The sequence below is a fragment of the Sesamum indicum genome, linkage group LG12 (genome assembly GCF_000512975.1).
Source record: "Sesamum indicum cultivar Zhongzhi No. 13 linkage group LG12, S_indicum_v1.0, whole genome shotgun sequence".
Taxonomy (NCBI): domain Eukaryota; kingdom Viridiplantae; phylum Streptophyta; class Magnoliopsida; order Lamiales; family Pedaliaceae; genus Sesamum; species Sesamum indicum.
The window spans coordinates 2,549,961-2,563,618 of record NC_026156.1 but is presented as its reverse complement, the minus strand read 5'-3'; the positions used below and the strand labels follow the sequence as shown (position 1 = coordinate 2,563,618).

The following is a 13,658-nucleotide window of genomic DNA, read 5'->3' as shown; positions in this document are numbered from 1 at the left end:
GGAAGAGCTGATGTAGAATTCAGATATGGGGTGGAAAAACTGGTTGTTGTCCAGCGGATTCGGGTGGGTTTGGAGGTCGGGGAGGTAGTCTGTGAGGTGCGGTAGGCGCTGCAACCTGATGTTCGGAATTGGGCAGTGCCCTTCTTCCGCTTCGGGGGCACGGCGGTCTCCGCCGGCGCCGGCTGCGTCGTTTGGTGAGAGTGCCATGGTTTTCGTTTACTGTAAAGAAAACCGCATTGGCGGGGGCTATGTACGCAGACGTCTTAGTGCGTGGAAGGCTTTAAGCGCGACGCGTGGGTATTACGTGGCGACTCTTGCTGACGAAGCACATTTGAAATTAAGTATTATTAATAATAAAATAATAAGATGCATTAGTATTAGGAAATGGATCACATTTACGGGCCTCATACAGGGTCTAAGTTTTAATTTAAAACCACAAAGGCCCGACCGTCCAAAAACGGGCCTCAGAAATATACGAATTTCAGGCTCTAATTAGTTGGAGTGTGTTAATTTATTATTACATCACGAATATTATTAATTAGCATGTGTTCTGTTAACAGAGAATATGGAAAAAGGTACTGAGGAATATATTCCTTTTTCTTTTTAATACTATTTTATTGAAAAATATTTCAATTATTTTACTTTCGAATAAAATTGCCTTGCTCTAAATGTCACAGCAAGGCATTCAAGGTCGTTCGGGCAGTAGAAGGGATGCAGAAGAATGAGGTGGTGGTGATAGGTTCAAGTGGGCTACACGATTGAGGAAGAAGTGGGTTGTACGGACGTGATTAGTGTTTCTCAACTCTATTCAGACCCAATTTTTGTTAATTATAATGATAATTATGAGCGACTTTAGAGACCGGAAATAATTGGTTTGGATTAATTTATTTGATTTTTCTGACATGAAACACGGCCTCTACTTGTTAATTTTCTTGTCTTAATACTAAATTCACACTTCTCATTAATTAATACATCCAAGAAAGCATATAACACGTACAAGTCAATAACATGCATGTATATGGAAATGCGGACGGCCATAGAAATGAGTGAGTCGATTTCATGGTGGAGAGCTGGAACTGGGCATTGGGCATCAACGATGATGTGCTGTGTTCGCAAGGCCCAATTCCGAAACGCTTGGGGGCTTCAAATTGTAATAATCAATCTAGATTAATACTACTTACTTGGAAATGAATCTCTGAGTCATGGATTGCTCTTCGTTGAAAGCGCTGAAGCTTAAGAGTAGAGTTTGGAATATTGCGACCTGCTTGACTCCCTTCATGCCAAGTAAGAAGTCACCAACACAAATTTTGACAAGCTTTCTCAGTTGGCATTCAGGGAGCCAGGCAGGCAGATCATCTCTCACCAAATACCTTCACATTTCATTTGCCTTCAAAACCTGCACATAATTCAACATAAATACCAATTGTGATTCATTCTTCTTGCGTTTTCCTCACATATTTATAGCCCTTTCCGACCTCTATTTGTTCGTTATTAATTCTTTGTAAATTAATATAAAAATATACGTGTATTGTGAACGAAGAAGAAACGTTGACGGGTAGGACAACACAAGATGCAGAAAATCAGAGGACGAGGCCCGGAGAAGACGGCATCTCATGGAGTACATGGACTTGTTCCTTTGTGATGACAAATAGTTCCAATAGATGAAACCAGAGCTGCCTAAGTTCTGCAGGTTGGAATTTTGGACATTTCCGCTTTCATTCCCACCTGTTGCCAAGTATTCTCCTCTGGTAAAAATGTTGCAGTAATTTTTACGTGGGAGTCAAAATTTGTGTGTTTGGTGGTAATAATACCGAAATGCACAGCTATCAATATCGCTCGTCACTTTAAAATGGGATCACTACTTCGATATGATCCAAATACCGACGGCTTAAACAACGAGAACAGGTCACTTTCCCAGTGAAAAATTATGAAATATATAAGTATTCGATTTGTTGTACAACTAGTATTTTTAGTATCATACTTTCAAAATTATCAATACATATTTATGATTCTTTTTGTTAATATTAGTAAATTCAATTAATTTTGATTAGCGGAAGAACTTATTTATTAGAAAGAAGCAAACCGCAATAATATTATATGTAATTCTTCAATTCATAGAGAATTTATATATAAACGGACTACAGAAATGCTATGTATATTTTCAACAATCTATTTAACGTGACTTGGAGGATCCAGGCCAACTAAAAAATGACCCGACAAAATAGAGCCCGCGGCAATTAGATAGGGTCCAAACTTCAACGGACGTCTATAGTTGGAGCCGGAAAAGTGGAGGGAGAAGAACGGGAAAAATCATTAGCAACGGCCGTTTATTCCATCTGCTGAAGAGAGGGAAGAAATAGAGATGTGTATGTGAGAATGGGGGGAATAGAGAGCCAACTTACACAGTTTCAACATGGAAACAAAGAACACCCAACACCATCACTATAAAAATTGGGATAAGGTTTCAAAAAAGACTTCAAATAAGTTTTGAAAAAAAATAAATTAATATACTAAAAATTTAGAAGCAGAACGATAAATATAAAATTTTTTAGAATTTTAAAGTATAAAAAATGATATTTTTAAGAAAAAAGTATAAAAAAAAATCTTTTCAAAAAGAAAAAGTATAAAATATATCAGAATAGCCAACTTAAAAGAATAAATGAAAAATTATACGCCGTGCATTATTTAAAAAAATAAAACAGACCCAATAGACCCGACTTAAAGATCAAATAACCTTCGCCCTATTGGGCTAAGCTAGTCCAAGTATTAATACCTAAAACCAACCCAATTCTAAACAACTTGGCCAGACCAGCTTATTTTGCTATTGGGCAGCTTATTTCGATTCACTGCACTTTTAGATACAAAGGAGATGATCATGTGCGTTCTGAAGAAAATTGTAATTTTATCTTAATTGATTAAGATTTAATATTTACCATAAGTATCAAATAACCAATAAAAAATTTTGAAATAATACAAAATTCAGAATTTTGGTTAAAATTGATTGGTGAGGATCAAAGTTATTTCTACGTATGTGCACAATAAATTTTAAAAGAATAAACAGTTAATATTATTTACTAAACTTTTTTGTCATAGAAAAAAAGATAGTGTAAAAATGATTATGATAGAAAAATAAATAATTTTGAAAAAGAATATTTGGAGTAAAGAGGAAAAAAATATTAACTAAACTATTTAAAAAAAATATTAATTTTTACTACTTGTAGATAGTGGAAAAAATGTGGAAGTTAGTGGTGCAAAGAAAAAGACCGACAAAAACGAGACATCAAAAGATTGTTCTCCCTTAATACACAGTGTAGATCAATAGAATAAATAATAGATAGATAGTAAATAATTATTTTAACTACATGAATTAATTACATTCTAACCAAATTATTTTTGATAACAAATCATATTTTAAAAATGAATATTTGCGTTTGTAAATGATTGCAATTAAATTAATTAATTATTGTAACAGGATTATTTTTGGTAATAAATCATAATATAAAAATGATTATTTCCTTATAACAGATGATGTGCGTTTTTAATGAAATTGTAAGGTTAATCTTGACTTATTAAAAATTTAATATTTACCATAAATATCAAACAAGCCACCCCCCTCCCACCCCTTTTTTTTTAAATAATTAGAAATAGTTCTTTTAATTCCCAAATGATTTGGAAATTAAGTAGACCATAAACTGCATGACTATATATTAAATATATATAAATTAAAAATTATCAAGTTTAACTTTTTTTTGCATTTTTTGCCAAATAATTAATAACAAAATAGGAGTTAGAGTACTAACATCTCCGTGAACAATGCCTTTTCCATGGCGGGCAGAGAAGATATTCAGAAATTCAAAGTGAATGAGCCCAAGAAAGTAATCTGAACACATCTTTTTGCCCTTTTGGTTAATTTTCTATGTGTGGAATTAATGTATGAATGAAAATATTACATTAATTAACTTCACAGAGTTCACTTTGAATTTACAATCTTGATTCACAAAATAGAGGGAGAATGAAGTTGATGATTCAGATTTGGACCCTAAGGCATTTTGACGTTCAAGATTCAGCATCAAACAAATGAATGGGTGCATGCATTAGGGCAAACTAGGAGGGATCCATCCATCAATGGTTATTTAAGTAAAGAACTAAGAACCCTAATCCCTACAAATGCGCAGAGTTACACAAAGAGGCCCCAAATCAAGAAACTCTAAATCCGTTAAGTATAGATATGGAGGGATCATTGTACTTGTTATAGAGATTAATTAGCCTTTGCATCAGGGATTTTATGGTTAATTAATTGGATAAATATTTATTAATCTCCTATTCTAATGTAATTTGATTCTATCACTTGGCCTCTCTTCTTCATCTTCTTCTTGGTATAAATAATCAAGGGTTTTGTGTGTTTCAGATATCTCTCTGAGAGGCTCAAAAGCATCTGCTGCTTCTTTTCTATACAAAAAGAAAGGCAAAGAGAAAAGAGAGTGTAGTAGTGCTTAATTATTAAGCACAATAATATAAAGTATCACTACCACACTGCAGGCTTTTTACAGTAACAAAAGCAGGATGTTATTTGGCAAGTGTTCAATTTTTCTCGCACTGTTCATTCTTTTTGCTGTGTTCCAAGAACCAGCTTTAGCCGTCAAAAAGGTGCACATTGTCCTCCTCTTATCTAATTGGCGATCAATTTTTCGCTATGTTGTCTTCTTCTCATCAATCAAAACTTGTGTGTGTGTTTTTTGCTTCTCTTTTCTTGATTTCTGGAAGCAGTCTTACATCGTTTACTTGGGAGGACATTCTCATGGGCCGGAAGTAACCGCTGCTGATCTTCGCCGGGTGACGGATTCACACAATCAGTTGCTCGCCTCATTCTTGGGGAGGTTTGAGATCAATTTCTCCTATGTTTGTTGAAAACTCTGATGGTATATATATATATATATGATGTCTTATTAGTCTTTGTTTTGCTGCTTGGTTGCAGTGAAGAGAAGGCCAAGGATGCGATAATTTACAACTACAAGAGGCATATAAATGGTTTTGCTGCTCTTCTTGAAGAGGAAGAGGCTGCAGAGATTGCAAGTATGATGACAGCATTCTTTCATGCAAATTTGTAATTATTTTTTAGTCTATTTGTTTGTCTGCTGTCTGTGTGCTGATGAATGCTCGTTTTTGGGTTGTGGGGAACGCAAATATATAGAGCATCCGCATGTCGTCTCCGTTTTCCCGAATCAAGCAAAGAAACTGCACACAACACATTCATGGGATTTTCTTATGCTGGAAAGGCAAGGTGTTATTCACAAGCTTTCGGCATGGAAGAAGGCTAGATTCGGTGAAGATACCATCATCGCAAATCTTGATACGGGTAAAGTGCACAGGGTTTTCTAATCTTTGTGATCGTCTTTTTCTCTTTTGTTTTTGATTGAGAATCTCTTTACAAATCCTGCAATGCTGCTTTTGATTTAAAGTTGAACATGAAAATCAATGATCTTTGATGGCTTTTACTAGGTGTTTGGCCTGAATCAAAGAGCTTTAGTGGCGAAGGATATGGACCCATTCCATCAAAGTGGAAAGGAATCTGTCAGTTTGATGACAAGGCCGGACCCCTTTGCAATAGGTACTCCTTTTATATTACACCTTTGTTTATGTAATACGATGATCATGAAGACGATGAGAATGACGCTCAATTATTACAACCTAAATATGCTGCTTTTCTTGGTTTATAAAATCTCTGCATGCATTTGGAATTCATTTGATTTAAAGTGTTCTTTCTTTACTGCTGTAGAATTATAGACAGGATTAACTTTTTGTTCTTTCTTTGAATAATTACAGCTGATGATGGTCCTTTCATTTTCTTGTTATCTGATAATCATTAATATTCATGAAGCGAACAGCATTCACCTTTGGGAGCTAAAAGTAATCCTTCTATATGCTACAGTTCAGCTGTGGAAATGTTGACACAAAGCAAATTCGTTGTTTGCGCTTTAGAAAAGCAGCCTTTATACCGTATAATAATATGTTACCTTTTGAATAGATAAATTCGGCATATGTTCTCTAAAAGTTGCTATTCTGCCTTATTTAATCGATAAAAGGCCAGTGTGCGTGGTCCAGTTAGATGCCTTTTGCGTTAGATGTGGTTAGCCCCCCGGTACCGGGTGGAAGTTGAGATTAATCTGCATTAAGGATATTATCTAGTAACTACTGTATCTTCACTGAGGTTAGTATTCTTTTGAGCAATTATTCACTATGTAAAAATATTAATTGCAGGAAACTAATTGGAGCTAGGTACTTTAACAAAGGGTTTCAAGCTTATTCAGGAAAACTTAACTCTTCGTACAACACTCCACGTGACACAGACGGGCATGGCAGTCACACACTGTCGACTGCTGCGGGAAACTTTGTTCCTGGAGCAAGTGTTTTTGGTGTGGGAAATGGAACAGCAAAGGGAGGTTCACCAAGAGCCCGAGTGGCTGCTTACAAAGTGTGCTGGCCTCCAATCAATGGCAGTGAATGCTTTGATGCTGATATCGTCAAAGCATTTGATACAGCAATACACGATGGTGTTGATGTGCTCTCGGTGTCTTTAGGTGGCGCAGCTGTCCCATACTCTATGGACGGTCTTGCTATTGCTGCGTTTCATGCAGTAAAGAAGGGAGTAGTAGTTGTGGCCTCTGCTGGAAATTCAGGGCCGTTTCCAGGATCTGTTTCTAATGTTGCGCCATGGATCATTACTGTAGGAGCAAGTACCATTGACCGTCAGTTCGAAGCTAATGTTCAGTTAAAAAATGGCTCGATGCTACAGGTTAACAATTATTTTTTATAGTCATTTGAACTACCCCCCTACATTTTTATGTCATCGATTGTAATTCTTAAGATGGTCATTAATCAGGGTACGAGCCTCTCTGCACCATTACCGAACCAAAAACTGTATCCTTTGATCAGTGCCGAACATGCTAGAGCTGGCAACGTATCTGCATTTGACGCGTAAGAGCTTTCTCTCTGAAATACCTCTCTGTAGAAGTTTGAAAATGAGTACCATACACTGCTCTAATGTTTTTTATATTGTACAGGATACTCTGCTTGAATAATACATTAGACTCTAAGAAGGCCAAGGGGAAAATTGTTGTTTGCTTAAGAGGTGAAAATGCAAGAGTCGAGAAGGGGCATGAGGCTTATCGTGCTGGCGCTGCTGGAATGATTCTTTGCAACGACGCAGAAAGTGGTAATGAGATAATAGCCGACCCTCACATTCTTCCTGCCACTCATATCAATTTCACAGATGGCCGCATTGTCTTTGATTATCTCAAGACTGCCCGGTATGCGATAACTCTCTCCATACTTCAGTGCGTATTATGCAAATCACAAGATATTTTTCCCTGGCGGGCCGTTATATTCTTTCTTACATGCTGCGTACAGCAATCCACAAGGGTTAATCACGACTCCAAAGGCAGAGTATGGCATAAAGCCGGCTCCATTTATGGCGTCTTTCTCTTCCAGGGGCCCGAATATGGTTACACCTGAGATTCTTAAGGTCCGCAAGAAACTGACGCTATGTTATGTTATTACTTATTCCCCTCTCATGTAAATCAAGTGTCCTAACGTCATTGTTTTATGCAGCCTGATGTTACAGCTCCAGGAGTAAACATCATCGCTGCCTACAGCGAGGCAGTGAGCCCAACCGGCGCATTCGACGTGAGAAAAACTCCATTCAATACAGAATCTGGAACGTCCATGTCCTGTCCCCATGTTTCTGGTGTAGCGGGCCTGATCAAGACCCGCCACCCTGATTGGAGCCCGGCTGCCATCAGATCAGCAATCATGACAACAGGTACTGAAACTCTCACCCGGATTTCTGACAGTTGCGTTTTCCAAACTGATGCTGATTGAGTGTGGTGAATGAACAGCAAGAATAAGAGACAACACCGTGAACTCAATGCGCGACGCGGATTACCAAGCGGCCACACCCTTCGCATACGGGTCCGGCCATATCCGACCCAACCGTGCCTTAGATCCTGGACTGGTCTACGACCTGACTGTGAATGACTACTTGGACTTCCTCTGTGGGATCGGGTACAGCCAAAGACAAATCAGTCAAGTCGCCGGTATCCATTACCATAAATGCCCGGAAAATTACAGTATGTTGAACTTCAACAACCCATCCATTACCGTGCTGAATGTAAGAGGAACCGTTAATGTGACAAGAACCGTGAAGCTTGTGGGCAAACCCGGAATCTACGCATCTCGTGTTCGTGCGCCATTTGGATATTCACTTGCGGTGGAGCCCCGACTTCTGCAGTTTGAGAAAACCGGGGAAGAGAAGAGCTTTCAGTTGAGTATAACAGTAAAGAGGGCTACAACTGTATACGGGTTCGGGGAATTGGTATGGTCGGATTCGACCCACTACGTGCGGAGTCCGATAGTGCTGTCTGCTGCAGATCCCTGAGACTGTCTAATTATGAATCTGTTTTCTTGGTGGGTAAATAAATGGAATAAATCCGTAGGGTTAGATTTCTATTTATTTATTTCGGTTATTCTTTATTGGGTGGTAATATTTGGATTGGTTTAAATGTAATTATTTTTATCCTGCTGTTAATCTATCATTCCTAATTTCATTTGTTTCTACCAAAATCATCATTATCTATCTATTGTACTACAATTATACATCCAATTACAATTTGTCACAGACCCTTCTGATAAGTTATAATAAATAATATGTACTCTGTAAAATATAATCTATATTAATATAAAGGATAAATTACAACAACTTCCATTGATATTTGTTATAATTACGAATATTATTTAATTATTTAGAAAATTACAAATATTCTCTAATATTCGAAAAAATTATGTAATTGTGTATTTTCTTATTCTTTTTTTAAAAAAATCAAATAGGGTGGATGAAATTTTTTTAAAATTTATAAAAAAATTATCTATTTAATCCAAAATAAATTTAAAATTATAATTTTCAATCCACAAGAATTCATCATAAAAGTAGATGAAAATTTAATGAATTTGACTAATTGTTTGACAATTATTAAAATCAATGAATGTTAATAATTTTTCAAAGAATGAATGGGTATTCGTAATGATGCAAAATTTCATGTGAGATCGTTATAATTTATCCTAATATAAAAAAAAAAAGTGCTTGCACACTAACAAAGGACAATTAATACTGCGGTATTAATTCCTTATAAAATTAATAATACATATCAATTAATAAAATAATTAATTTATTCAATATTTTAAAATTACATTAATTAATAAAATATAAAAAAATATTATTTATTATAGACATGAAAACAACGTATCACGATAATTAATGATAAGAGGCAAATCAAATTCAGAAAACAGTTGGTGAAGCCTGGAAGCATCTTGATCAACCGTCAATCATGTTTGACTAATAAATTATTTTTATTTAATTAAATATTTGTCAATATCATATTATTACTACTCCTGGCTTCTATTTCAAATCCTTTTTATTTCCTTGAATTTGGGATTTTATCTCGCCTTCATTCTCCAATTCGAGTTTTCCTCTTTTCCCAATCCGAATTTTGAAATTGAGATTTTTGCTCTAAGTATGTCTTACGCATATCTTTTCAAGTACATCATTATCGGCGATACTGGTAGTTTCCTCGTTTCTCCCTTTCCCGTTTTCTCGTTTCTGCATTTTCCGATTTCCGATCACTGAATGTTAGTTTCTTGAGTTGCGTCGTTTTATACATTTTTTATACAGTTTTAACAGACTGCTGGAATATTAGTGAGTAGTTTCTTGATTGCCATGGAAATTCTGTTTGCCCCAGATTCCTTTTATTCTTCTTGAATAAGTATGAATGAGTTGATCAGCAGTGTAATTGAGTAGATAAAAATCATATCTTTGTGGGATTTAATTCCCGTCTGCAATATGACTATGCTGTTTATCAAAAAGTTAAAGCTTGACAAGTTAGATGGATTGACATTAATGTAGATTTTTAATCAGTGTTTTGGATATGTGTTTATTTGGACTATGACAATTTCTTGGTAGTAAATAAAGTGATTTTTGGACTGCTGCTTGCATCTTAACCATATATGTTAAGTATTCTGCATCTTTCCAAGCTTTTAGCATCTTCCTTCTGCAGTTGGATTTCTAGCTGATGTGACGTTTAGCTTAAAGAAATCATTTTAGTTATAAGTCAATAGTTAATTTTCTTCCTGAGACTTGGTAAAATATGACTCTTGGTCCCTTTGGCCAACTTCCGTGATAGTTGATACATCTTTCTTTTTGGATGTTCTTGCCACTGATGCTGGAATCTAAACATTACCATCATTGGTAAGGGCAGCCAATTTTATTAAAGGGTGCCAATAATTGTAAAATAAACTCTGATACATGTGATTATGATATGTTCTTTTCAACTCGATTATGATATGATGAACTAGTTACTTGATGAAAGATGTATAAAATGCTTACTGTCGAGAATCGTAAAGAACATCAAGGATCGTTCAAGACACCTTTCATGTTGCACATGCTTAGGTTATGTTAAATTTTATTTCGCTATTGTCTTACATTGAGGTGTCCCTTTGATCATGTAATCTCGTAAAGACCTTCTTGCCTCATGCTGATTTGCCTTATTCTGTTTTTCACCATTTGGTTACTTTAAAGTTTGAGAAAATGTTGCAATTTATGTTAATGTAACACTTACTTTTGCAGGGGTTGGAAAGTCATGCCTTCTTTTACAGTTTACTGACAAGCGTTTCCAGCCGGTGCATGACTTGACTATTGGAGTTGAATTTGGGGCTAGGATGATTACAATTGACAACAAGCCCATTAAGCTTCAAATATGGGACACGGTTAGTTTGGTTTCTAGAACGAAAGATTTTATGCCTCATCGTTTTGTTTAAGCTTACAGTGGTTGATACTGAAATATTTAATGTGATACTGATGCAGTTATTCAGAATGCTGGAGATAGATTTATTATAATTCAGTCTTGGTATTATAGAGGTTTTATTTTATACTACTCCAGTTGCTAGTCGTACTCCTTGAAGCCTGGTGACAGTAATATATTCTAGTACAATCTTTAGGCCAAAACTATAGTGAAAACTAGTCTTCTGAAGCATTGTTTTTTGTTTTGCCTCCTTTTCGAGTTTTGGCAGTGGTGACAATTGATTGCCAATACGGGAGTATTAGTGTGAGAAACATAACATCGAAATGAGAAAGCTACAAAAACAACCATGTTAGCTTCCGACACGATATATCATTAATAACTCTATAATTAATTTCAACCACCAAGTCTGAACTTTGGAAAAGTGTGTAAGATCTGATAATATTACAAAGTCGGATGCAATTTTTGTTTGCCAGCTTAGAATTAAAATAACAATCCAAATAAGAGGTGCTAGAATAGCAGATCCTTTGCATATATTATGAAAATGCTACTAATTTTACATAAAGTTATCTCTTAATTCACTCTGAACTGTTAGTATAAGTGATTTGTCCGTAGCTACACATAAGTTTGTAGGTGAACCTTTTAAAGGTTCTGAAACTGATTCACCATAGGATAAATATTCTAGACCTTAAAAGTTTATTTTGGTTGATATTTACAGGCTGGTCAAGAATCCTTCAGATCCATCACAAGGTCTTATTACAGAGGAGCTGCTGGTGCACTTTTGGTCTATGACATCACTAGGTACCATCTTTGTATATTTCAATGAAGCTTCTGTCACGTTTGTGTATCAGAAACACAAGCATATATCATTATTTGATTTAGATGCCAATCAAAAGTGACGGAGATATTAGGATGTAATGCTGTTTGGCTATCTTTCCATAACTGTGATGAGTTGTTTATCTGAATTCTCTGAAATAAAAATAGGAGAAAATTTAAGCTGAGACAATATACTGGATTCAACAAAGCTGTACATCTTACTTGTGTGGTCTGTTATGCAATTCAACATTACATATCTGACCAGTAAATCCTCTTTTGTGTTATACCTGTCAAGACAGAGGAATGATTTAGCTGAGTTTTCTCTAGTTCTTTCTTCAAAGTACGCTTTCCTACTTGTCAGGAGGGAAACATTTAATCACTTGGCTAGCTGGCTAGAAGATGCAAGGCAGCATGCAAATCCAAACATGACAATCATGCTGATAGGAAACAAATGTGACCTAGCCCACAGGAGAGCTGTTAGCACAGAAGAAGGAGAACAGTTTGCAAAAGAACATGGATTGATTTTCATGGAAGCATCTGCAAAAACTGCTCAAAATGTGGAGGAGGTGATAACACATTTCAGGAACTTAACCTACTTCTATGACTGAGGATTTAAAATTTTTCTATATATGTGTATTTCTCCTTAATATTTTTCATCTGCCAGGCATTTATTAAAACAGCTGCGACAATATACAAGAAGATCCAAGATGGAGTTTTTGACGTGTCAAATGAGGTTAGCTGGTTATGTCTTCTCTTGATAGTTCGATTAATCTTAGTCAAGCAAATATTGGCTTGCTTTTCAGTAGGTTTGCTCTATTGATGTAAATGATCCATCTCCAAGTAAGCAAAGATTTCATGGGCATCACATCAGTTGTTTATTTCTTCAGAATTTTGTTAATTATTCTGGTATTTTGGTTTGTGGGAATGGTTAAGAAAAGATGGTGGTTTTTCACTAATCGCTGTCCTTGTTGTTTGATAATTTTATAAGTTACTCTAAGATTCAAATGCATCATGTTAGATAATAATCGAACATCTTGTTTCATTACTTTCTGTCTGTTAATTTTTCTACATTTTTTTTTCCTTATTTCATTGGATCATGACGCCATCTTGTATTTGTTTCTTTCCTTTGCAGTCTTATGGGATAAAAGTTGGTTACGGTGGAATTCCTGGCCCTTCTGGTGGGAGGGATGGTTCTTCCTCTCAAGCTGGAGGTTGCTGCAGTTGAGATTTGTTTGTAAGCACTTGCTGCAACATTCTTTCTGCTCTTCTGCACTTCCATGTCTATACTCGACGACTTTGAATTGCAGCATTACCCCTTGATTTGTTTCGGATATCTTACTTGTTCCACTTGACTGTTAATTTCACTATAGGTTTTGATACGTTGTACAAAGGAGCAGATGGTCAGCTTGTGCTGTGAGAAACGCATACATTTTGCTAAGTTGGCAAATTTGCAAATAACAGTCAAATTGTGTTGTATCCTGGCTTCATATTTGTGGTAGTTGAAATGAAAATCCAGTGTAATTATAGTTTTTCCTCCCTTTCAAATTTGTGTTATTATTTAAACCTATTGGATGTGATGTGGATCACTGTAATTGCAATAGTTACTTGTCTTTCTTTTCCCCTCCTAAAAACCCCCATTCTCCTCTTCATTGTTGTTGGCGCTCTGACTAATATACTGAATCCTTAGCATCTGCTGGTAAACGTACAATAAATAAGTTCCTATTCCCTATGCTGACATAGTTGTTGACAAAGTATTACTATAAAGAATGTGCTTATTATCCTAATGACAACGTATATAACCATTATAATGACACCCAAATACTAAGATATTCTCCATGTATGAAAGCTTAACAGTTCTTTCCCCGGCCAAGAAAGAAGAACAAAAGGAAAAGAAGGCAGAATAGAGAGCAATTTAATCCCTCCAAAAAAATGGGAGCAAAAGACACAATTACTGGGAGCTCTTTGTAGACTGATGCTATATGCATGATATGATAC

At 35.8% G+C, this 13,658-nt stretch overlaps 2 protein-coding genes and 1 long non-coding RNA gene across 3 annotated transcripts; 2 read left to right on the top strand and 1 right to left on the bottom strand.

Moving 5' to 3' along the window:
* On the bottom strand, positions 137-1,411 carry LOC105175210. Its single transcript, XR_848891.2, has 2 exons — positions 1,182-1,411; positions 137-317 (listed from the first exon to the last, which is right to left on the bottom strand). It is a non-coding gene; the product is annotated as an uncharacterized LOC105175210 (long non-coding RNA).
* LOC105175209 (subtilisin-like protease SBT5.4) lies at positions 4,409-8,584 on the top strand. The gene is made up of 11 exons (XM_011097570.2): positions 4,409-4,647; positions 4,768-4,877; positions 4,976-5,073; positions 5,192-5,356; positions 5,500-5,608; positions 6,259-6,793; positions 6,881-6,975; positions 7,062-7,307; positions 7,408-7,522; positions 7,609-7,819; positions 7,896-8,584. The coding sequence occupies exons 1-11, from the start codon at positions 4,564-4,566 to the stop codon at positions 8,432-8,434; spliced, it is 2,307 nt and encodes a 768-aa protein (XP_011095872.1). The 5' UTR covers positions 4,409-4,563; the 3' UTR covers positions 8,435-8,584.
* Positions 9,458-13,312, top strand: LOC105175208 (ras-related protein RABB1c). Its single transcript, XM_011097569.2, has 7 exons — positions 9,458-9,614; positions 10,676-10,815; positions 11,566-11,648; positions 12,025-12,229; positions 12,328-12,396; positions 12,796-12,897; positions 13,034-13,312. Exons 1-6 carry the CDS (start codon positions 9,569-9,571, stop codon positions 12,886-12,888), a joined length of 636 nt encoding a protein of 211 aa, XP_011095871.1. The 5' UTR covers positions 9,458-9,568; the 3' UTR covers positions 12,889-12,897; positions 13,034-13,312.